Source organism: Aedes aegypti, chromosome 1, assembly GCF_002204515.2.
Source record: "Aedes aegypti strain LVP_AGWG chromosome 1, AaegL5.0 Primary Assembly, whole genome shotgun sequence".
In the NCBI taxonomy this organism is placed as follows: domain Eukaryota; kingdom Metazoa; phylum Arthropoda; class Insecta; order Diptera; family Culicidae; genus Aedes; species Aedes aegypti.
In genome coordinates, this window is record NC_035107.1 from 281,467,778 (window position 1) to 281,491,817 (window position 24,040).

At 37.7% G+C, this 24,040-nt stretch overlaps 1 protein-coding gene across 1 annotated transcript in view; it reads left to right on the forward strand.

Moving 5' to 3' along the window:
- Window positions 1-19,926, forward strand: part of LOC5577195 (trichohyalin) — a 55,282-nt gene extending 35,356 nt beyond the window's left edge. Inside the window, exon 5 of the mRNA XM_021837983.1 lies at window positions 19,376-19,926. Coding sequence (XP_021693675.1) covers window positions 19,376-19,703 — 328 coding nt within the window. The 3' untranslated portion in view covers window positions 19,704-19,926. The remainder of the gene's footprint in view (window positions 1-19,375) is intronic.
- The last annotated feature ends 4,114 nt before the right edge of the window (window positions 19,927-24,040 follow it).

Sequence of the window (24,040 nt, forward strand, 5' to 3'; positions counted from 1 at the left end):
TTGAAGCATGTCGATAACAATTTCAATTGAAGATGGTTCCTACAGTCGGTGACAAAAGCTATCAACCAAATGCTGTTTGTCCATACAAAATGCCCTAGTTTGGGAACCTGTATCTCAGCTTCTGGTAGGAAGTTTTGTGTATATGTACTGCTCTAATTTAATTTCAATTATTTTTTTAGGAGTTTCGGACGGTTGGTCAAAGAGAAAAGTAAGTAACCGAGACTACTAGAAGCAGCGAAACAGATCCCCAAACTTGGGCATTTTGTATGGAAAAACAGCATTTGATTACTAACCTTTGTCACCGACTGTATGGGATGGGTTTTTGTTAGGCATTTTGTAATTTCTAGAATTTTTAAAAATTCGATGAATACAAACAGCATTCGCAGCTTTTTTTTTATTTTTCTCCTGCAGTTATTTGATTTACAAAGCTCTCCTAGTACAATTTGAAGAACAATATCGAGCGCCCAAAACTAATTTCACGATTATTTCACTCTAAATAATCATGCTAGTTTCCAAAATCAAATGTTGCAATGATTTTAAGCCATTGCTTCAAGTTCGTCTTGCTCTGCATATGCGGTGATGACGCTCGATTGTATCATTTGCACTAGGCGGGTGTCGGTACCGTACAATTTTGATGACGGATAGTTTAGGATAGGCGCTGTTTCGCTATCCCGATATAGCGGTTAGATCCAGGTGTATCGATACAGAAAATAATGCTAGAAATATGAGCCACGAATTTCCATATTCTTGGAGACGACGAAATCTATCAGTTGTAGGCCATCAACTGTCCTCGTCATTCAGCCAGTGAGCTCTGAACCGTCCAATAGTCTGTTTTAATTGCAACATTTAAGTCTCCTATGGTAATCTTGACGCAATGCTGAATCTGAAAATCAGTTTTGTCATATTAGGTTAATAAACAGTACCAAAGACATAGTAGTCAGACTCAGAATGGGTACTACTTCTAGTATTAAATTCGATGTACGTATATATTTTATATGATGGAAAATAACATGCAATGCAAGTGTGCAGGTTTTATTGCGTACTAATCTGTACCTTTATGCGACTTAATTTACGATAACAAAGTTGATTTGACAGCTGCATACTGGTATACAGGACGAAACGAAATGGACATATGAACTCATAAAAGAGCGTTTTATGTGAGGAAACTCATCGATCGAACGATTTCACTCACCATGTAGCACGAGAGTGATGCAATTTGTATAAATAAACGACTTTGTTCGATAACTTTTTATGCGACTTCTGGTTGTCTGGGTCATCATGGCATTCTAGATTTTGCTGAGTAGTCTCAAAACAGCCATAAACAACGCAGCAGAAGGTGCCATTGGGTTCGTGGAAGCAAATCGACGGAACGGTTGGTTCGACGAGGAGTGTCAGACGGTTTTGGACGAGAAGAATGCAGCGCGGGCGATGATGCTGCAGCATGGCACCCGTCAAAACGTGGAACGATACAAACAGAAGCGAAGACAGCAAACCCATCTATTCCGGGATAAAAAGCGCCGCCTGGAAGAGTTGGAGTGCGAAGACATGGAGCAGCTGTATCGTTCTCAAGAAACACGTAAGTTCTACAAGAAACTAAATGCATCCCGCAAAGGCTTTGTGCCGGGATAAGGATGGAGGTATTTGACGGACAAACGTGAGGTGATTGAAAGGTGGAAGCAGCACTACGATGAACACCTAAACGGCGCAGAGGAGGAAGATCAAGACAGCAGAAGGAATGGCTTCATCAGTACGGCGGATGAGGGAGACGTGCCAACTCCTACAATAGGTGAAGTTGAGGATGCTATCCAACAGCTCAAGAACAACAAAGCAGCTGGAAAAGATGGTATTGGAGCGGAACTTATTAAAATGGGCCCGGACAGGTTGGCCACTTGTTTGCACCGATTGATAGCCAGGATCTGGGATACAGAACAGCTACCGGAGGAGTGGAAGGAGGGAATAATATACCCAATTTACAAAAAGGTTTACAAGTTAGAATGTGAGAACTATCGAGCGATCACCATTCTTAACGCAGACTATAAAGTGCTTTCCCAGATCATCTTCCGCCGTCTATCGCCACTGGTAAGCAGATTTGTGGGAAGTTATCAAGCCGGTTTTGTAGACGGGCGATCGACGACAGACCAAATCTTTATGTTGCGGCAGATCCTCCAAAAGTGTCGCGAATATCAGGTCCCTACGCACCACCTATTCATCGATTTCAAAGCGGCCTATGATACCATCGACCGCGAAGAGCTATGGAAGATTATGGATGAGAATGGTTTTCCCGGGAAACTGACTAGACTAATCAAAGCAACGATGGATAGTGTACAGTGCTGTGTGAAGATATCGGGTGTATTATCGGACCCGTTTGAAACACGCAAAGGACTTCGACAAGGCGATGGTCTTTCCTGCCTCCTGTTCAATATTGCGCTAGAAGGTGTTATGAAACGGGCGGGCTTCAACATGCGGGGCACGATCTTCAATAAATCCAGCCAGTTCATTTGTTTCGCTGACGTCGTGGACATTGTCGGAAGAACGTTCCAGGTGGTTGCTGAACAGTATACCAAGCTGAAACGTGAAGCAGATCGGGTTGGATTGAAGGTAAATACGTCGAAGACGAAATATCTGCTGGCTGGAGGAACCGAGCGCGATAGAGCTCGCATCGGCAGACGCGTGACGATCGACGAGGATGAGTTCGAGGTGGTGGACGAATATGTCTACCTCGGATCATTGATAACGTCGGATAACAACTGCAGCAGAGAAATTCGAAGACGTATCATTGCTGGAAGTCGTGCTTACTATGGACTCCACAAGATCTTGCGGTCTGGTAAACTTCACTTCCGTACTAAGTGTACCATGTACAAGACGCTAATAAGACCGGTAGTCCTCTACGGGCTTGAGACGTGGATAATGCTCGAAGAGGACCTGCAAGCACTAGGAGTTTTTGAACGACGTGTGCTTAGGACGATCTTCGGCGGAGTATGTGAGAACGGCGTATGGAGGAGAAGAATGAACCACGAGCTTGCGCAACTCTACGGTGAACCCAGTATCCAGAAGGTCGCCAAAGCTGGAAGGATACGGTGGGCGGGACACGTTGTGAGAATGACAATCCCGCAAAAATGGTGTTCAACGCAAATCCGGCCGGTACAAGACGAAGGGGAGCGCATCGATCGAGGAATTGGAGGTTAGCAGCCATGGACCGAGTTAGTTGGCGTAACATTGTGGCGCAGGTCATGTCTTGAAGGATGTAGAGCCAGCAAAAGTAAGTAAGTAGATTTAGAACAACTGCAAGGGACATGGAGATCTTTATATCGTCTTTGTCTGTAGCTCTTCTCTTCAATATATTTGTGAACTAAGTCACTTCATAAGGGTTTCCAGCAAAACGCTGCAACTGTTTGCAATGATTCTCTCGCGATTTGTAAGAAAACCTTTATTTCTCAAATGGAATTCAAGATCTACCTAAAGTCAGCAAATTCGGGAATACTGATCACGATCGGCGGCATCCTTTGTTTTCCCACTTGAATCAAAGAATCTGTGCTGGAGGTTGTCTCGATTCGTTGTTTGAAAAGCGTGTCTGAAACATTGAATTGATTAAAAAACGTGGCACAGTCGGAAAACCTTCATCACGAAAAGTTTTCCAAGCTGAAGCAGCAAACGAAGCCACACTTCTTGACTCGATGCGGCTAAATTCCTGACGACACTAACCGCACGGTCACGATTGCTCATTTCAATTATTTTTTGGACATTATCCGTTAACACTTAGACCATGCTCTTCCTTTTTGTCACGGTTAGGGACACTTCGAAAGTATGATACCTTCGAAGTTTTGATGCAACATTGGAAGTTGCATACCAAGCTGTTTCACCTTAAGATCCCTGTTTCTTGGAAGGAAATTGTGAATTCAAGCAGAAAGAAGCACTGAAAAGTACGTTTGTGTAGTACCGTAAATTCGGGTGAAATTGATCACCGTGACACACGATTTTATTTCGTGTATATAGAGTACGAATATCAATTCAACTTTTAGTAAATAAACGTTGTTTGTCTTAACTATTATCGAATTCTATATTGTAAAATTTTTTTTATGTTAAAGAATCTTTATTTCTATGAAAATAATGAATAATTCCATAATCGTGTTTGGTGCTGTATTGGCTGGTATAAATAAACTTCTAGTTTTAAACGAGGATTTGAACATTGTGTCAACTTGAAAGTTTGTGAAGATGCTTGAAATGTATCCCCAAGACAGATTTTATCATCGAGATTCGTACCAATTTGCTCATTTCGTTGAAATAATTGAATTCTTGATAAAAACCAAAAGATTCCTTCGGAAACTGCCTAAACTTAAGGCTACCAGTAGACTAATTCGTCTCACGATTGCGAATTGAAGAAAATCACTTGGTTTTGCACTTAAATTGCTGAAAAATATCAGCGTACTTTCTGCAAGTAAGCGCAAGTAGTGATACTTTTCTGAATCAATATTAATTAGGATGACTGAGTTTTATCACTTTGAAATTGCAATCTGCAAAATCCATGGCTGTCAAAATGAATGACGGAATGCTTAGCCTTAAGCATTGTCTGCGGTATTCTTGAAATTCAATTGTTTATTAGTTCCGTAAATTCTGCATTTGCTACAAAGCAAAGCCATGCTGAAGGTGTCTGGGTTCGATTTGCGATTGGTCCAGGTTCTTTTCGTAATGGAAATTTCCTCGACTTCCCTGGGCATAGAGTATCATCGTACTTGCCACACGATATACGAACGCGAAAATAGCAACGAAAATCCCAAATAATTAAATAAACTTGTTTTCAGACTTAGCTATAGGGTAGGTGTACCAATTATGCCAACAGGATGGATAAAAATCAAGTTTTAACCGCGTTTCTAAAACTTAAGCATGACTTGTTGGTGTCAATTACTTGTTCAAAGCCTTGCGAATCTGTCTATTTAAACAGTTTTAGTACTAAATTGACTATAAGCCTCTAAAAATTGATTTAGAAAAGCGTTGTCTTCGTACCAATTATGGCAATAGTGTTCCTAGCATTCGACATAAAAGTGTACCAATTGTGGACTATCGAATATTTGCACGAAATGAACTCAAACGCCAATGAGAATATATACCAAGGTGTGGAAGAAGAAGCAATCGCTATGTATTAGTAAAGAGAAAAAACGTAAACAAAAATATCTACGTCACTAATTTACACGGCTTCTTATGGGAGCTCACTCGCTTGTAGTTGTGAAACATTTTGCACCGTACACGGATGTCACGAACACTAAATGTCTTTTCCACATCTCTGTGTATATTCTCATTGCTTAAACGCCATCCAGAGCGACTGATAATGCAACGCGAATATGTAATGAAGTGATTGCTCATAAAATTTTCTAAAAAAAAATATGTTAAATTGTTGTTAAATCAATTTATTGGAATAGGTTCATGGCAGCAAATTAATTTTCGAAAAGGAGTCTAATTGTAGTGAAAATGCAAATTATTCTACAAAACAGCATTAATGAACTCACATGACCATTCCAGCGCCTAATTTTAACGAAAAAAGAGGGAAAATTCAAAAATCGAGTGTCGCTGAAAACCCCTCTCAACCATGAAATTAGCATCTTCCGCTTGCGAACGTGTGATCGAAAAATCTTAGTAATTGAGTACAAAACGTGAAGATAATGCCTTACCGAACCGTCCCGTCGTGGAAGTCACCCGTAAAATAGCTTTACTTCTTTTATTTCACTGATCAAAAAATGTAAACAAACCGCCTCCAGAGTATCGCCATAATTGGGCTCTCATACACTCTTTGTACCAGTTATCGACATAGAGGAAATAACACGATTTCCAACTTAAAACAGTGGATTTGATTGCTCACCAGCTAAATCTGTTAATTTGTTCCACTGGGCAACATACATTTATGGGCTGAAGCAGTTTTTCCGGATGAAAACATACATTTCGTAACGGGTATTCTTTAGCATACTGCTAAGAAAGTGACATATGTGTGAGACAAAATTTTCAAATGTTCATATTTCGAAGCTTATTGCACGAATGATCTCATCAAGGTTTAGTTACCATCGAATACAAATAGGTTTATCATTCCTGTGGATATTAGCCGTTATATTCTAGTGAAACAAAAAGAAAAATCACTTTTTGTTACCACTATTTCCATAATTGGTGCTATAGCCATAATTGGTACTTCTACCCTAATCGGTTTTGACAAATGATCAATTTCATCCCGAATTAGGATGTTATGATTTTTTATTATAGAGACGATTTTCAGCAATAAAATCACATCTAAGTATATAAAAATTTCGGTATATGAGCCAATGAGACCCACCGTCGTTATTGTTCTTCTGCATTCAGTTGTATGGCATTGGTAACATCATAGCAATCAGACATGGAAAACAGTTAAAAATTATCAATTTCACCCGAAACTACGGTACCGAGAAGTGCTACTTTGTTAGATTGTACAGCTTTTCTTCGAATGTCGATTTCGCGAATGTCAGTTCACCGAGCGACCCTTTTCTTCGAATGCTATTTTTATGAATTACCCTTGTCCCCGAAAATTGATGCAGTTCAAAAGGGTGTAAGAATAGTTTTTTTGTTACAGATTTTCGACTTACCTTATATTGCTACAATTACAGAAGATTGTAAAACTCGAAAGAATCACCATCAAATAAAGAATGGTACGTAGTAGATAACCAGTTCATTCGCCGAATGCAAATTTCCCAAATGACGTTTTCTCGAATGAACTATTTTCCTGAAAACTTTTTTTCCCGAATGTAATATTTGTCCAAAAAATCGTTATGTGTTCTACATACTGAAAGCTGTTTTTGATTTTTCTGCTAAAATGTTTTCAACGTAATCGCTGATACACAGATTTATCTGCCATTACACAGATATTTTCCTGTTTTTGCCTACAGATGTGATCACAGATTTTTGAAATAAAAAGGTTTTGAAGATTTTTGGACATAACATAATATTTCAGCACATTTTTGGAGTAAAAGCTGTACGGAATCAAATTGCGACAAACGCAAACATTTGGAAAAACTCGCACGTTCAACCAATCATCTTCAAACTTTCAGGGAGTAAAAAAACATGTTACATATGAATATTTTCCCATGTTTATTTTATTTAATTTTAATTCCATATCCAAATGCACGAACTTTTCTCTTCACACTACTCATAAGGTCCTGTACAACACTAGGACCAACTTTTAGTTTTTGCGTACGAGGTCAAATCCGGCCAGAAGATCGGGTGACCTCAGAAGAGGAAGTAGACGCTTTTGGAGGCATTCCTTTAGGTACACCTACCCATTGGCCGTTCCAGTTGTCACGAATGGGTGTTCCGCTTTCCACACGAGCAAATTACTTGCCAATTTTTTTTTGGAAAACTTTGCCATCTTCTGCTTTCTAATGTCCTCCTCCTCAGCAGTGCTGAATTTGTGGCGTTTTCAGAAATGTTCCAGCACGTCACAATTTTTAGCTACAGGTCACCAGTTGTATAAAACACTGTTTTCATTGATATTTACATGATATTTAAAGTATGCTTTACTTTTTTGTGATCTAATACACCAAGCATGAAATATATGACTTAAACTTTCATTTCAGATATCATTTGGTTGAAAAAGCACGATTAAATTTAGATATCGATTTTTCCAACAAGCTTGCAGTCTGCATATAGAGCGGTTTCATTTGAATTCGAATGTTGGTTTACTTTTGTATTTTTTGATTTGGTTGAAATTTGGCATATGCTTTCTTTATACCCAAAAATGCCTATTTGCATCATTGGTTCGCCATTTTTACTCTAGCGTTACTTTTGAGAAGGGCCTAAGAAAAGAAGCCTTAACAATTTTCAAAAAATTAAAACTCAGAAACTATTTGTCCGATCAGTTTGGTGTCTTCCGCAATGTTTTAGGTTATTGTTGGGACCTGAGACGAGACTCGCGAAGACGGTCTTCTTTTTCTGTGATTGCTGAGTTTTTTTCTTATTCCACTTTGTGCATACCAATTATGCGCATGCGCATACCAATTATGCGCATGCTGTTCAAATCCTCACATGAACCTCTCAGCAAAAAATGATTAAGTTTGCATCACATCGAATCATAAATAGCCATTTGAGTGAAATTTCATGCCAGCAAACGTAGCAGACATTAGAAATAATTAATCTTCTGCTTAGATTTATCAGCAACTTTGGAAAAAACTGCTCCGCCGACTGAGGTTTTTAATAACAGTTTACTTTGAACACAATACTTTTCACTTTTTCAGCCATAAAAACGGTTGGCTGCATTTGACGTTTCGTGAGAGGGGAAGCTGGGCTGCATATGACGTTGATATTTTTCCTCTTCGCGAGTCTCTCTCAGGTTGGGACTATCTGGAAAAAAATATACACTGTAAAAAAATGTTGTAATTTTTTATATATCGAAAATAAAGCTTAAAAATCAATTTTCTGAAAAATCGTATTTTTGATTTTTTTTTTTATATGTTAAAGTAGACAAAAAATGAAGTCTTTTGCACAGTGGGTCAAGATGGAGAAATCATGGACAAAAAAGTTATGATTTTTTGAAAAAAGGTGAATTTGTTGAAAATGGTCATAATAAACTTTTTAAATATTTTTAAACTCGATTTTATGAAAGTACGCAAAATTTACAACAAAAAAGGTATACGGAAAAATCAGGCTTACTTTTACTGTTTTAAAGATACAGCGATTTTAATACAAAATTATGATATACAGTGGGATTCCGTTTTTGGCAACAAGAACAAAATTTTCAGTTGCCAAAATCGGAACCGTGCCAAAATCGGAACCCAATTTTTTCATTAATTTTTATTTGTAGCTTATCATTTAAAAGGAAAATAAGCTGACTACACATGTTTTTTAAATGTTTTATTTCATTTCATTCGATTTTGTAAAATTAAATGTTGTGTAAAAAAAAATCTTAATTATTTACACACTTGTCCAAAGCAATGCTTCTAATTTTACGTAAGTGTAAAATATCATTTAACTCAAATTCATTATCTTCGGACCACTGGATAGCATAATACAGACTATTTACAGCCTGGTGATGCTGAATATGCTTAGGACGCTCGGGCTCATTGACTGCATCAACCGTAGGGGTGTCTGATTGATTCAAATCCTCATCATCTTCATCACTGTCGTCTTTATTTGGACTCTCTTCGTTATTAACGAAGGCCAAAATGTCTGCATCGGAATAGTCGTCGGTACACTGATCTTCATCGGTTGAATTTGATGGTGCAACCGGTTGGGTGGCGCTGGATTTCCGGAACAACATGGATAACGGGACATCGTCTTCATGCATCAACTTTGAGCCCACAAATATACCAATATTCCTCCACGCCTGCCGCAGCACTTGTTCTGACACTTCTGTCCATGCCTCGTGAAGCCAAAATGCAACATTTTTCAGGTTGATGGTCTTCAAATGTTTTGCACTATCCATAGACGAGAAAGTGATCTCCTGAAATAATTTTTCTCTATATTTCAGCTTAATCGTTTGGATTATATGCTGATCCATTGGCTGCATTATTGGTGTCACATTCGGCGGAAGAAATATTACAGATATCTGTCCATCGTCTGACATCAGCTCGTCTTCAAAATGATGCGCTGTGCAATTGTCCAGCAGGAGCAAAGCTTTAGAATCAATTCCAACACGTGCTGAATATTGCCGAACACTTGGAACAAAAGTGTTATAGAACCATGATTGGAAAATGTCCCTGGTCATCCATTCATTCTTAGAAGAATCGTATTGCAATGGCAACTGAATATTCTTGAATGCCCTTGGATTTTTAGATTTTCCAATCAGTTTATGCATTTATGCATCAGTTTATGGGTCCCTGACGCATTAGCGCAAGGCATAAATGTGACTCTATCCTTGGCTACCTTATGTCCTGATGCCGAGGATTCGCTACTGTGCACCAATGTATAACCAGGCAACATTTTAAAAAACAGTCCGGATTCATCGGCATTGTAAAGCTGATCAATTGATAAATTTTTTTCCTTAACAAAGTCAAAAAATTGTTGCTTAAACGGCTCAATGTTGTCTCGATCACTTGACAGTTTCTCTCCGGATAATTTCAGCTTTCGGATGTTGAATCGCCTTTTGAAATTATGGATCCACTTCTTGCTGAACTTGAATGAGCTCGAAATTCGCAGCTTAGAAGCAAATTTCCGGGCTTGAAGCACAATCAAGCTTGATGTAACAGTTTCGTGGTTATTTCGCATTTTCAAAAACCAGTAAAATAGAGCCAGTTCAAGTTTTTTATGCTTGCCGGAAGAAACATATTTTTTCTTGGAACATCTTCCCCCCATCGAAGACGATTTACGTAGAATTTTCGCTTCTTGGATTTCAATTTTCCTTATCGTGGCTCTATCCACTCCAAATTCCCTCGCAAGTTCTGTCTTGGTGCAGTTTTGCAACTTGAGGCGTTGCAAAATTTCGGTCCTTTGTTTTAGACTGAGGCTCCGTCTTTGCTTTTTCTTCGGAAAACTGTCCATTCTCGCGATGAGCTCTATAAATTGTTAGCCTAATTTGAGTTGAACGTGTTTAAAATAAAAACATTTATGTTACCTCTTGATACAATATCAAATAATTTCCTTTTCTTCACAAAATATTAATGCTTGTTTCCGAACTGCTCCATGTACATCCTTCCGTTTTGACGTTTAAAAGAGCTTTGAAGGTTTTATCTATGAACACTCAATGTGAGTGTGCAATGTGAGCATACATTGCCATGGCAACTAACCAAACAACTTGATCATTTTGAATCATTTTGGAAGGGTACGTACATTTTAGAAGTGCTTAAAAGGACAAAGGATAGACATAAATTTATTGTGAAGTCGAAAAACACATTCTCTTGGAAATCAAAATTGTTTTCTTTTGAAAAGTTTTGATAAAATAATAAGAATATATTTGATCTAATCACTGATCTAACTTAAAAGATTTTTCATATTACTTGTTGTCCTGTCTGCAGAGTACCTATTCTAGAAAGCAATTATAGAGTAGTGATAGAACTTTCAAAGCCGCGTCATCATAAACATCCTATTCATTTGAGGAAGCAAATCTCAAGTACCACTCCATATATCGATGCGAAAAATGTATTACTATAATTCTATAATGTAGTGCACAACCTATTCAATTTTCAGCATCGTCGGTTCATTTAAACTCGAGATTTGCTTCTGAAAAGTTTTGATGGTGATTGTTAGAGTGAGACAAAAGATAGGGACAATAACACGGTCTCCCGTGTCACCTTAATGTGCAAGCATTGTATAGTTCTAATTCAAAAGACACTATATTACATGTACCTACGATCAATATGAAGCGTGCTACTGGGAAGGCTCCTGATATGCAACTGTACATATAAATATAAATCGGTAAAGACATCATTTGCAGTCATCTTAAGTAATCTTTCTTTTAGTCGGTTGCCTTACTACTAAGCGAAGAAAAAAAAAAACAGTAATCCCGTATAGTTGTTGCTAGTTCAAGTTTTACCGCACATTAGTGAGACATACTCTCAATGTACTATTGTTTATATCAATTTTCTACTCAAAATTAAGTGTAAAAAAAATTGTTGCCAAAAACGGATCCCTTTTGTTGCCAAAATCGGGGGGTGCCAAAAACGGAGCATGCCAAAAACGGAATCCCACTGTAATTTTCAATTTTCGGTCATTATAATATAACTTAGAAACGGTTTGTCCGATCAGTTTGGTGTCTTCCGCAATGTTTTAGGTTATTGTTGGGACTATCTGGAAAAAAATATACACTGTAAAAAAAATGTTGTAATTTTGTATGTATCGATAATAAAGCTTAAAAATCAATTTTCTGAAAAATCGTATTTTTGATTTTTTATATGTTAAAGTAGACAAAAAATGAAGTCTTTTGCACAGTGGGTCAAGATGGAGAAATCATGGACAAAAAAGTTATGATTTTAAAAAAAAAAGGTGAATTTGTTGAAAATGGTTATAATAAACTTTTCAAATGTTTCGGTAGCAATTAGCAAAATTTTCTCATATGCCTTTTTTGTTGAAAATTTTGCGTACTTTCATAAAATCGGGTCGAAAAGCATTCAAAAAGTTTATTTAGACAATATTGAAAAATCAACCTTTTTTTAAAAAATCATAACTTTTTTGTCCATGATTTCTCCATCTTGACTCACTGTGCAAAAGACTTCATTTTTTGTCTACTTTAACATATGAAAAATAAAAAAAAAAATCAAAAATACGATTTTTCAGAAAATTGATTTTTAAGCTTTATTTTCGTTATATAAAAAATTACAACATATTTTTTTACCGTGTACATTTTTTTCCAGATAGTCCCAACAATAACCTAAAACATTGTGAAAGACACCCAACTGATCGGACAAACCGTTTCTAAGTTATAATTTTTTTGTAAATTATTTAGGATTATTTTTCTTAGGCCCTTCTCAAAAGTAAGGCTAGAGTCAAAATGGCGAGCCGATGATGCAAAAAGGCATTTTTGGGCATAAAGAAAGCATGTGCAAAATTTCATCCAAATCAAAAAATATAAAAATGAAATTTGGGAAAAAAGTCGTCATTTTCTGTGGAACCGCTCTGGTGTCTTCGGCAAAGTTGTAGAATTGGCAATTTGAAACAACTTTGTCGAAGACATGATTTTTCTATCTCTTATACTTTTTGAGATATATGCCGTTGTATGTGAATGGCCCCTAAAAATCATATTTTTAATCATATTTTTTCCAAGAATTTTTGCTGAACATATCATTACGCTATCTTTTGAAGTACCGTAAAACGGGGTAACTTTGATAATGCGGGTAACTTTGATAGTGCGAGACCCACAACATATTAAACGAAATAACGAAGTTTCTGTTAATCAATTAAGCAAAACAAATGCAAAAGTAAAGAGTATTAGTATGACACTTCATGCCAAAGCTATTTTCATTGGAATCAAGTGCATTTGAGGCTTTTTATACGAATATTGAAAATTGACACAATTTTAGCATTTTCGAAACGCTTACAAACAATCAGTTCTACGAACACTAAATGATGTAGTTTTGAATAGTTGGCCACTTATCTTTGACAGCCTAGTTATCATAGAACTTGAATACGGTCTCAAATCTCTTAGCGAATAGCATTTTCACAAACTGGGACTATTTTTGTAATCTAAGTCAGAAATTTCCATATAACGTTAAACGCCTAGAGGTATGCAATGCCCTACAAATGTTCGTTATTCATTCAATTTTGTTCGAATCATACTCCATTATCAAAGTTACCCCAAAACAGAAAACCAACTTTCGATTATATGAAAAATTATACATCCATTCATAATAAATCTTTTGGAAATCTATCGACTGCAATCGATAGCTAGGATGCCAGTACTTGTTTTAAAAATATAAATTATTATTCTTTGAAACAGCATGCACAAATATTCAAGTTTTCTTCGAAAAAACTATCAAAGTTACCCCGTTTTACGGTAACAAAGTTATTTATGAATTATTATTTTTTCAAGCGGTAGTTTAGGCCCCTATAACTGCCTTTCGGCGCAAAATGGCGCAGACAACTCTTACATATCATGAAAGAACCATATCTTCCCTTTCGGCAGATGATAAAAACATCAGTCTATAAGTGCCTGATCGAGCAAGTGGTAGGGTTTCGGCCAAGGGGTGGATCACTTCTTCAGTGTACATCAAATGTACATTTATTTGCATCAGATGCATTTTTTCAACATTCCAATCAACTTAGCTATGACGTTAACAACACCAACTTAACAGCGTATCGTTCTGTAGCAACGCATATTTGTTTGTTGTGAATGTTTGAAAATGGTTCGTTATTTTTTATTGGAATTCATTGCTAATCGTTATTTATTACAGATTATCGAGAAAGAAGCCACCGAGAAAGTACCATTCCAATTTGCATTTGATGCCTAATCATTACGCATTTATGAAATTCGAGACATTGAGGCTTTGAGAAATTCTTTAATTATGAGCCTTTTCCTACTTCCATATGGAAACGAAACTGCATCCTTGCAAGCAGGAGTAGTCAGAAACCAATATGTGGGAAATCCATAGTCTGTAAGGCGACGTGACCTAACTAAATTCGGACGACAGCGGCAAAAACTAGTCTCTCAAGATCTGTAGTTCTGATCGAGCTATTTAACAAACATCCGCTTGATGTTTTTTTTTATCAAGAAAAAATAAATAGAAATTACTTGACAACATAATTCTTTTTTAATTTGCTTTATGGTGGTTGAAAGCACAAAGGACACTTGAAATTGATGTTTTTCTTTTTCTTTCATCCAACTGATCCGCTGGATATGATATTTTGTTCCTCCGAAAAGGCGTAATTCCACTTCGTCACCTGCCTCCAGTCTCACAATTTCAACTAGGTCGAAGATCCGAGTACCCCCGGTTGAGAAACGTGCACTGACTATTTACGCTTGATCCCGTGAGAAGAATATACCTTGTTCGGTTTTAAACCTAGGATATACACTCATTACAGATCATAACAGGCGGCACCCGGTGACTCTTAAATCAAGCATTGACGCAATCTGGATTAACACGGAGAACTACTTCATTTTTTCTAAACAGATGCTCACTCTTCCTCTTCGAAAGTATTTGGATCAAACCACATTTATAACTGTATTTCACAGGTGTTCGAATTCGATTCATAAACATCTATAATTTGGAAGTATTACGAAACTTATTGTTGATCAACTCTTGGAAAACGAAATAACTCTTTCAAATGTTGGGAATACCAAGTTTGACACTTTGATAAGGACAACACCCAAACGATTGAGCAAGCCATGATTTGAGCTACAAGTGTACATTTAAATGCATTTGAATGCATCAAAATTGCTCGATACATCAAATGCATCAGGAGTGATCCACCCCTTGGTTTCGGCTCGATTTCCCGCGCGACAAACTAGGCCTTTATAGAATTACATATTCGTTTATTGATTCAAACTTATTACACATAAAAGACGTGTCACCGTGATTTGCAGTGTGTGTTTAGCGATAGAAGAGCTCTGCACCGGCAAGGCATCCAAACAGTGTCTTTTCATGAGTTCTTACTATTGAACGAATAAGCCTTATTAAAACGATTTCTACCGATAAGTTCTTTACTTCAAGAGATAGAGAGGTGCGATGTTCAGCAAAAACACGCGTTTAAAGATATCTTACAACTTTGTAGAAAACAAGAAAAATGTTTGAAATCATTATTGTTTATAACTTTTTACTAATATGTTTAATAATTTTTGAGTCTTCTACAAAGTTGTTAGCTATCTTAAAACGCGTGTTTTTGCTGAATATCGCACTTCTCTATCTCTTGAAGTAAAGGACTTATCGGTAGAAATCGTTTTGATAAGGCTTATTTGTTCAATAGTAAGAACTCATGAAAAGACACTTATAGACACATGTTTTTATCATCTGCCGAAAGGGAAGATATGGTTCTTTCATGATATGTAGGAGTTGTCTGCGCCATTTTGCGCCGAAAGGCAGCTATAGGGGCCTAAACTAGCGCTTGAAAAAGTGTAATTCATAAATAACTTCGTTACTTTAAAAGATAGCGTGATGATATGTTCAGCAAAAACACGGGTTTTTTCATGACAAAAAACTTTGTGGAACAAACAAAAAATGTCAAAATTCTTGGAAAAAAGTTATGAACGAAAATATGATTTTTAAGGGTTATTCACACGGATAATCCTGTGTGCAAAGTAGGCAGTGCTGTAAACAGAGTCTGTTCATGCACTACAGAAAAATGCTACCGCATCGGTGGTTTCTTTTGTGCGATTGCGTTCTTCCTTTACACACGATCGCCCGAATAAATATACTGTAGAGGGCATCGCAGCATTTTATTTAGACAGGCACTCATGAATCCGATTCGCTGTGATATTTTTACAATACAGTCGAAGTTCGTTATAATGACAACTTTTGTAGCGACAAAAGCTCTCTACAGCGACACTTTTCGGTCCCTTGAAAAATATTTTGATGGTATAACTATTCTCTACAGTGACAATTCCCTATTACGATGGTCCCTTGCGATGTCGTTATAATAAGCATCGACTGTAACACCATATTTCGGTCAGTTTTCTCAATAGTGTCGTACATTTGTTTGTAATCTATCTGTTATAATTATAATTCACCCAATTATTTACAAAAATAGCTATGAACGGAAAAAAGAACGGCTGCGATCAGACTCTGCTCATCCAGCAATCATGCTCTTTTTACTTTTGTTTTGTTCTGGTTCTCCGATGCAAGAATCTGTGAGCAAATCGGTCGCTGTTGGTTCGTGAGCGTGTGAGCGTGGATCCTGCTTAATGTTGGTTCATTTTGTCGGAACCGACGGAATTACACGGTAGAAACAAAGTAAAATACTATAACCAGAGTGTTATGCACAACCGACTTTATTCAAAGAACGAGTAAAACAGAATGAAGAGAAGTAAATGTCGCAGCATAAATTCAAATAAAAAACAGCATACTGTGACTCAATTTCAAAATTCAAACTTTCTTTAAACATCGCCATGCTCCAACACTCCTCCTCGATGTTTATTTCATGGTTCTCGTACAGTACACACCGTTTAACACATCTCCCACGACATTTACCGAACTCAAATTCAACACGTGCTCCTGATTGTACAATACGCTGAACCGACATAAGATTACAATTTAGTTCTGGGACCAACAGAACATTCTTAAGCTTTACTGTTACTGAATTTCCACTACCATCAAATCCAGTAATATATCCCTCTCCGATTCCTACAACTTTTGTTACTCTTCCATCTGCTAAACAGAGTTCTCTCGATACACTAGTTAATTTAGCGAAGAATGACCGATCCGACGACACATGATGCGATGCTCCAGAATCAATAATCCATCCGTCAGTTGGGGTGTTATCCGTTGCCAAGAAACATATTGAACGATCGGTGTCCCTCTGCACAGCCACTTTTGCTTCACTTCCTGACGGTTCTCCTGCTTCACGAACAATTCCTTGCTGTTCTGCCAACCTGGAAAGGTAAACGTAGCAGTTCTTCCTTATGTGTCCTGGTTTACCACATTCGAAGCAAACGCGCCGATCGTCCTCCTTGTCATATTCCTTCCGGGATGCATTCCTTGTCTTCAAGGCGGCTACCTTCATTGCTTTCTCCTCCTGCATCTCAGATTTGTGCTGGCGTTTGTAATATTCGTTGAGCAGCTTTGCTTTTACAGTCCGTTCTGTAAGTTTTCCAGCGTAGCCTTCAATCATCGTCACAAAACTATCGTACGATTCTGGCAAACTGGTTATAATGAAATTACACTTCATCTCCTCCGCAATATCACAACCATCTTCAGCGAGCTTATCGAATAACGCATCCACTCTAATCATATGCTCCTGCACGTTGCCACCCTCTTCCATTTACAGTCTGCACAAGCGTTTTACTAGCCCGACTCTTCCAGCAGACGATTGCCGAACATGATACTCACGTAATATGTTCCACGTTTCTTGTGCCGTTACAGCATTTTTGATCAGCTGCAATTGACTGTTTTCCACCAGATATCCTATCGTAGCCGCTGCTCGCTCATCTTTGTCAATCCAAGCTTCAGTCCGACCATTTCTTGGAGGAAGATCATCAGCAATGACGCGCCAAAGTCCTTCCCGGATCAAGATCTGTTTCGTTCGTTCCTTCCACAAGTCATAATTTTGAAAATTCAAACGAACCGCACCAGCTTTCAGATCCATGTCCATCGTCAAATACTTAACTTCCACGAACCACTGTTCACGTTTTCTCTGGCCTGTATAGCTACTTTGCTGGGCCCATAACCTGTCGGAACCGACGGAATTTCACGGTAGAAACAAAGTAAAATACTATAACCAGAGTGTTATGCACAACCGACTTTATTCAAAGAACGAGTAAAACAGAATGAAGGGAAGTAAATGTCGCAGCATAAATTCAAATAAAAAACAGCCTACTGTGAAATTTCCTTGACTTCCCTGGGCATAGAGTATAATCGTACCTACTACACGATATACGGCAACTTTGGCTAAGAAAGCTCTCAGTAAATAACTTTGGAAGTGCTCATAAGAACACTAAGCTGAGAAGCAGGCTCTGTCCCAGTGAGGCCGTAAATGTCAAGGAGAAGAAGAACCATACATACTGAAAATCATGGTTACTATGATGGTCCCGATGTTTCCATGAGTTTATAGTCCCTTCTGATATCGATTCATGGAGGTTTGACTGTAGTCGTATCTTTCCGAATGGCTTGCGAATTTAGCTATTCTTTTGATAATAACGTGGAAGTTAGTTGGAAAATGGACCAGTGGGTCCAAAATATATTGGTTACCCTTCTATACGCTGATATGGCTGTAGTAGAAAAACTTGATCTTTATTCTCAACACACCGATTCGGTCGCTTTCCGGTTTCCACAGAATAACTCGCTTCATCTGCTTCCCAATCAATATAAAACCAACTCATCGATCGGCCCTTTTGCCGCCGCTGTAGTAGACGTAGTTCTTGAGTGAAGTATTGGCGATGAGTTCTACCGCTCGGAATTCACGTTCTCCGGTGTTCGGCCAGCGTATTTCATGGTTAGCTGCTACGTTCACGCCGACATTCCGCAGTTTACGAGCCAGGATCCCAACATGATCGGGTTCATTCAAAGTTCTTACGTTCCAAGATCCGCATTTGCTCTACTTTTGCCTGTCTTGGGTGGTGAATAGTCTTCGCCAGGGTTAACATGAGTTGCGCTACCTACATCGTGCTAGAGGGACTGCATGCTCAGTGCTGACACGATATAGTATTGTCCTTGTGCTTAACATGATGATCACGGTCATAGCCATCACAACTATCCACCTTCGTCAGGGCTTTGGACGTGTTACTGTGGTTCTCAATAGTTTCAGAAAAATATTTTTCTATAATATTTTGAGAAACAAATTTACCAAACGTTAGTTAGCTCAATGGATCAAATGTATGCATGTCATTCATCAGTACGCAAGAAACCATCAATCACTATCTAGATAGAAAGGACTGCTTGAATTGTTTTTGAAAGAGAAATGTCTCCATTCAGATTGGATCCAAAGCTTTGAAACTTGAAGCAATAGTATATAATACTATGACCAGAAAAATATGATCAATGTTTTAGTACCTCCATTGGTATTATATTGATATATTTATCTGTGAACAACAGCTTTTTAAGAGAAGGGAATACAACATTTGAAAACCTTCTCCAGAACGCAGTAACAATGCTTTTGTTAGTAGAAACTGAAGTATTTTTAAAACCAATTATTTAACGGCCACTTTAGCACATAAACCAACTTCAACTACAGCATCCACTCAACTGCCTATAGCCTTGAACTTAGTATCATCCTTCCACAAGCTAATATCTTCACTTTTTGTCTCAATTCAATTTTACTCGTGCTTCCAAACCGAAAAAAAATGCACCAGGACCAGCCAAGCCCGGGAGCAGGACCTGAACCGACTGCTGCAGACGAACGAACAGCTCAAGGACCGCTGGAAGAGCGAAATGCTGACACTGACCGATGGATTGCACCGGAAGTTGGAAGCGCTCCGGCGGGAAAATTGCATGCTCAAGGCGGAAAACAATCAATTAAGGGATCAGCAGCTACTGGCGAGGGGAACAGTGGGATCACCAAGCGGGGCGGGAGCAGATCCAACCGAGTTTGTACTGAGGACAACCAAACTACCACCGGCGCTGGTGCCCCCGAGTTCGGTGAGTGGTTCTGTTTCCGGACCCGGTGGTGGGGTCAATTGAATACGAAGGAATTGCATTATCATCATCAGCAATCACCGTCGAGGACGACGTGGAAGGAGGTCGTTGTTGCATCGTAGACTACTCTGCTGGTGCTATTTTGTGTTACAAGGATGGATTCCGTGTCCTGAATAGGAATGAGATATGAGGGTTTTCTTATTTTACAGTGATTGATAATGGAGAAAGTGAGGTGGAGATAATAAAGACTGATTTTTTTTTTCGTAAATAGATTTTAATTAGCTATATCCGATACTCCAGCCATATCCAAAAACTATAGAATGCGAAGAAGGATCGATATTTTTGTAGAAAAGCACAAATGTTTTTGATATTAAAACACCACTTTTTCGCGGATTCTTCAATGTTATCAGTTCGGTAAATCAAGAAGAATTCAAAAGAGTAGATTTGAGTATTGTTACTTTCAGTTCCACCCTAATTGTTTATCTTTTGACAGATACGCGTATTTCGACTACCACTAGTAGTTTTCCTCAGTGCCATTTATGTTAATGCGAGTAGCTGAATTAAAAGGTACAATACTCAAATCAACTTTACTTTTATAACTTTTATGGAGATTCTATGATTCTATACCATTACCCGGAATGCAACTTACCGGAATACCACTTACCGGAATGTACCATTACCCGGAAAAACCATTTACCGGAATGTACCATTTACCGGAATGCACCATTACCCGGAAAGCCAAATCTTCCATTTTCGACGACCTTTTTCAGTACATTTGTATACAATTTTCATTCTCTTTCGATGATGCTCAGCACAAATTATGTCACGCTAACCATAGACATTCTTGACTCCCTATGTTTCTAAAAACACTTTTTTCAAAAGATATCTTCAAACAGCTATGAACCAAATATGTTTTTCTTTTTACCGGCGTTATGAGTCTATAGTTAATAGCTGAGAGCCTATGTCAATCGACCACTTTTGCATTCGTACATAGTTTGACAAGTATGTAAGTACTCTAGCTCTGAAAAGTCGTCAAATTTGCCAACTAGAAATTATTTTGAAACGACGGTATTCAATTCTACCAACCCCAGTTTGATCTTTCTGAATAGCTTCACTTTGTCGCAACGAATATTATGATACCAAAATTTAATTGCACATGCCATTTATTTGAGATTTAATTAGAAAATAAGCGCCTGATAGGGTGCAGAGCTACTTGGGCACTTCCACGGGTTTTTCTCAGCCGAATTATCTGAAATTTAGCAAAAAGAGGCACTACAGTACGACGCTCATTGTGGCCAAATATGAGCTAAGTAGCTTTCAAAAACCCCACTGCCAAAGTGAATCGCAAATGCCAAGAATAGGATCCTGCTCCCTATAGATCGCAAAACTATGTCTTCAAATTTAGGCTATAAAACTAAACATTACAGGCAAGGATAAAAAGAATGTAAAAAAATATTTTCGTTATGATATGATGACAAATATTAACGAGGTCAATATAAATCTAAAAAATCGCCTAACGATTAACATTGGGTGAATTGTAGTAAATGAAACATTTCAGCATTTGAAAATGTTTGAATTCACGATGATTTTCTTATTCCCTTCAAATCACAGCTAAGAATCCAATTTAAATATTGTATAACAAAAAAAAAACACTAATCTAGCGAGGGAAGTGACATACAACAGTGCAATTCTCATTTTAGCTTCAAGGCTCCCATAAATCATCTCGGGGAACCTTTACGGTTTGAGGAATTCTATAAAATCAAGACGAAACTAAGAGTGCCTTGGTGAACGAGAGTAGGGACACTATACGCCATTGTGACGTCCATCTCTGGATTCCAAAACCAACCGCCAACCAAATAAAGAAGGGTGAATATCAGATGACCCGAAATGAGTCATTCTAGAAAAAAAGAATTTACGGAGGATTAGCATTCGGTTGATTGATGTTTAAAGAAACGACATTCGGTGAATTGACACTCGGCGAAAAAGAGCACAACTTATCGTGTTAAAAACTCTTATCATTGCTTATTAATTACCATTTGGAAACTTGAAGAACCAACGGTCGAATGTCAAAACTAAAGTTACATAATTGTAACCAAATTTAGCCAGTTCAGCCAAGACAAGCAAAGATAAGTTGAAAGAACAGCTTATTTTTAAAAGAAGGGTGAATCATCTATGAAATGCAAATTTATGAAGATGGTGCATATTGGCATCATCAAGTATGAAGACTTCTCTTCGATGCTTATGTATTTTGACGGAAGAACATCCCCTGTCCATTCTTGTTGGTGATCATTTTGAATAATTCAAGTCAAAATTCTGACCTGAATGACCGCATAACAGTTAATGAAAAAGGCGAGAAATAGAGAAATAATTTTCCGGTAAATGGTCCTTCTGGGTAATATAATTCCGGTAAATGGTTTTCCGGTTAATGGTCTTCCGGTAAATTGCATTCCGGGTAATGGTTTTCCGGGTAATGTTGGAGAACCAATTCTATTCAGGGGGTTCGAATTGGTTAAAGAAAAAATCATTATTTAAAATTCAAATAGGGGAACTTACGTATTCTCGGCAGTGTAAGCCGATGCCGCGATTCTTTTGTAATTTAATCGTACATCAGCAGACAAATTCCGTGTTTGCCTGTTTACATTTACTGCCCATACTCGCATAACAGTCCCATATTATATGGGATTTCCTATATAAATGGGACTGTTATGCGAGTATGGGCAGTTTATGCGTTGCTCAAACTTTTATCGATTCACACCGATAGACTTGTCAAAATGCTTTTGGAAACGTTTTTACATCGCTGCGAACATCCCTTGGCAGTGTGACTATTGTCGGCAGATTCATTCTGTTCGGCAGCTTTCTCATAAGAACTGCTGGTGAATCTCTTCGGCAGCTCCAAATCAATCGCATTCAGAGGCGTGTTCATTTGCATTGATGACATCTTTGGTGGTATTGTTTGTTCAGACTTGTTACTTTTTGAATTCATTACTATTTGTTACTAATTCAGTTAATTCAAGAATAATAATAATAAGAAGAAAAGGAAAACTAAAGAAATTAACACTAAGAAAAAACTTCAAAAACTTCAATCCAATATAAAAAAAACTAATTAATAAGCAAAATTTTTCAAAACTATTTACACTTAAGCCCTCTCAGAGTCTATCCGGGGGAATCGTTCAGGGGCGGACTCACAACCCACACTTGCTTTATCGAGAAAAACTTCGATCACAACGGAAGAGAGTAAAATGGAATGGCACTTGTAATAAATAATTATGCTTGAACACTTCAACTTCAAAATTTTATACACTTAATTTATTAAATTTCATCATTTTGGGAAGGGAATTTGGGATGCACAAAATTAACGTCACCTGGCTGGATTACTCCACTTCTGGGCTGGCCGATTTGACTTCGTTGCTTGCGTCGGGTGTCTAGTCTACCTTAAGCCGGATCTGGACGACAAAGCTCCACTCAATTTTTGCACTTGGTGATCACCTCGGTACTACGAGAGATCGGCGGTTCCACTCACGGCACTGGTAGGAATTTAGTTCCTGGATGAATTAATAATTAGGTTTTAGGTCACAAACGAACCGAACTGTTGAAATTTAGTTACCGGAAAGATCCTTTGGCTCCTCTTGCATCGCCTTATATGCAAATTCATCTTTCAAAATCATGACGAAGCATAGTATACGGAACATTTCCCGGGAGAGTTTTGCTTCCGTATGGTTGGTATCTCGCGCCATGTTTTTTTTTGTGCATAGAGGGAATGGCGATACCAGAGGTTTTATAGGACGGGATTTCAAATTATTTTTATTAGGAAATTCATTTTTTTTATTCAATTCATTTGTTATATTTAGGGTAACTGGTATCGAAGGATAGGGGGAAAGGGATTATATTCACATATTAAGATATTTATATTTAAACTAGGGTTGAAAGCACAATTATTTACAAATTTACCAGTATTTACAAAACTATGAACATGTTAACAAAGTATGGATATATACAAAAAAAGAAGAAAAATATATATAAAAAACAAAAGAAAAAATACAAAAAAGCAAATTTGGATTGTGATTTATCACATAGGTAACAGACTCGAAAATCTCGTCAGCTAGAAGCGGGCAGAACAGAGAATCATCTGAATATTTTCATTGATGTGTCTTAATAAAAAAATACTGTGTGTTTGGCGTTTGAAATTTGGTTGCCGATAATAGTCGAATGGTGCCGAAGTCGTAAGTCTCCCAACCTAAAAAAATCTTGCTTACAATTCTATTCAATTTCATCTAGTCGTGACCTACCCAAAACTATGATTATCGTTAAGCATCTAATATAACTTTTTAGCATTATCATCATAATGATTGATATCATCACCGTCGATCTGTCCCGTCCATATC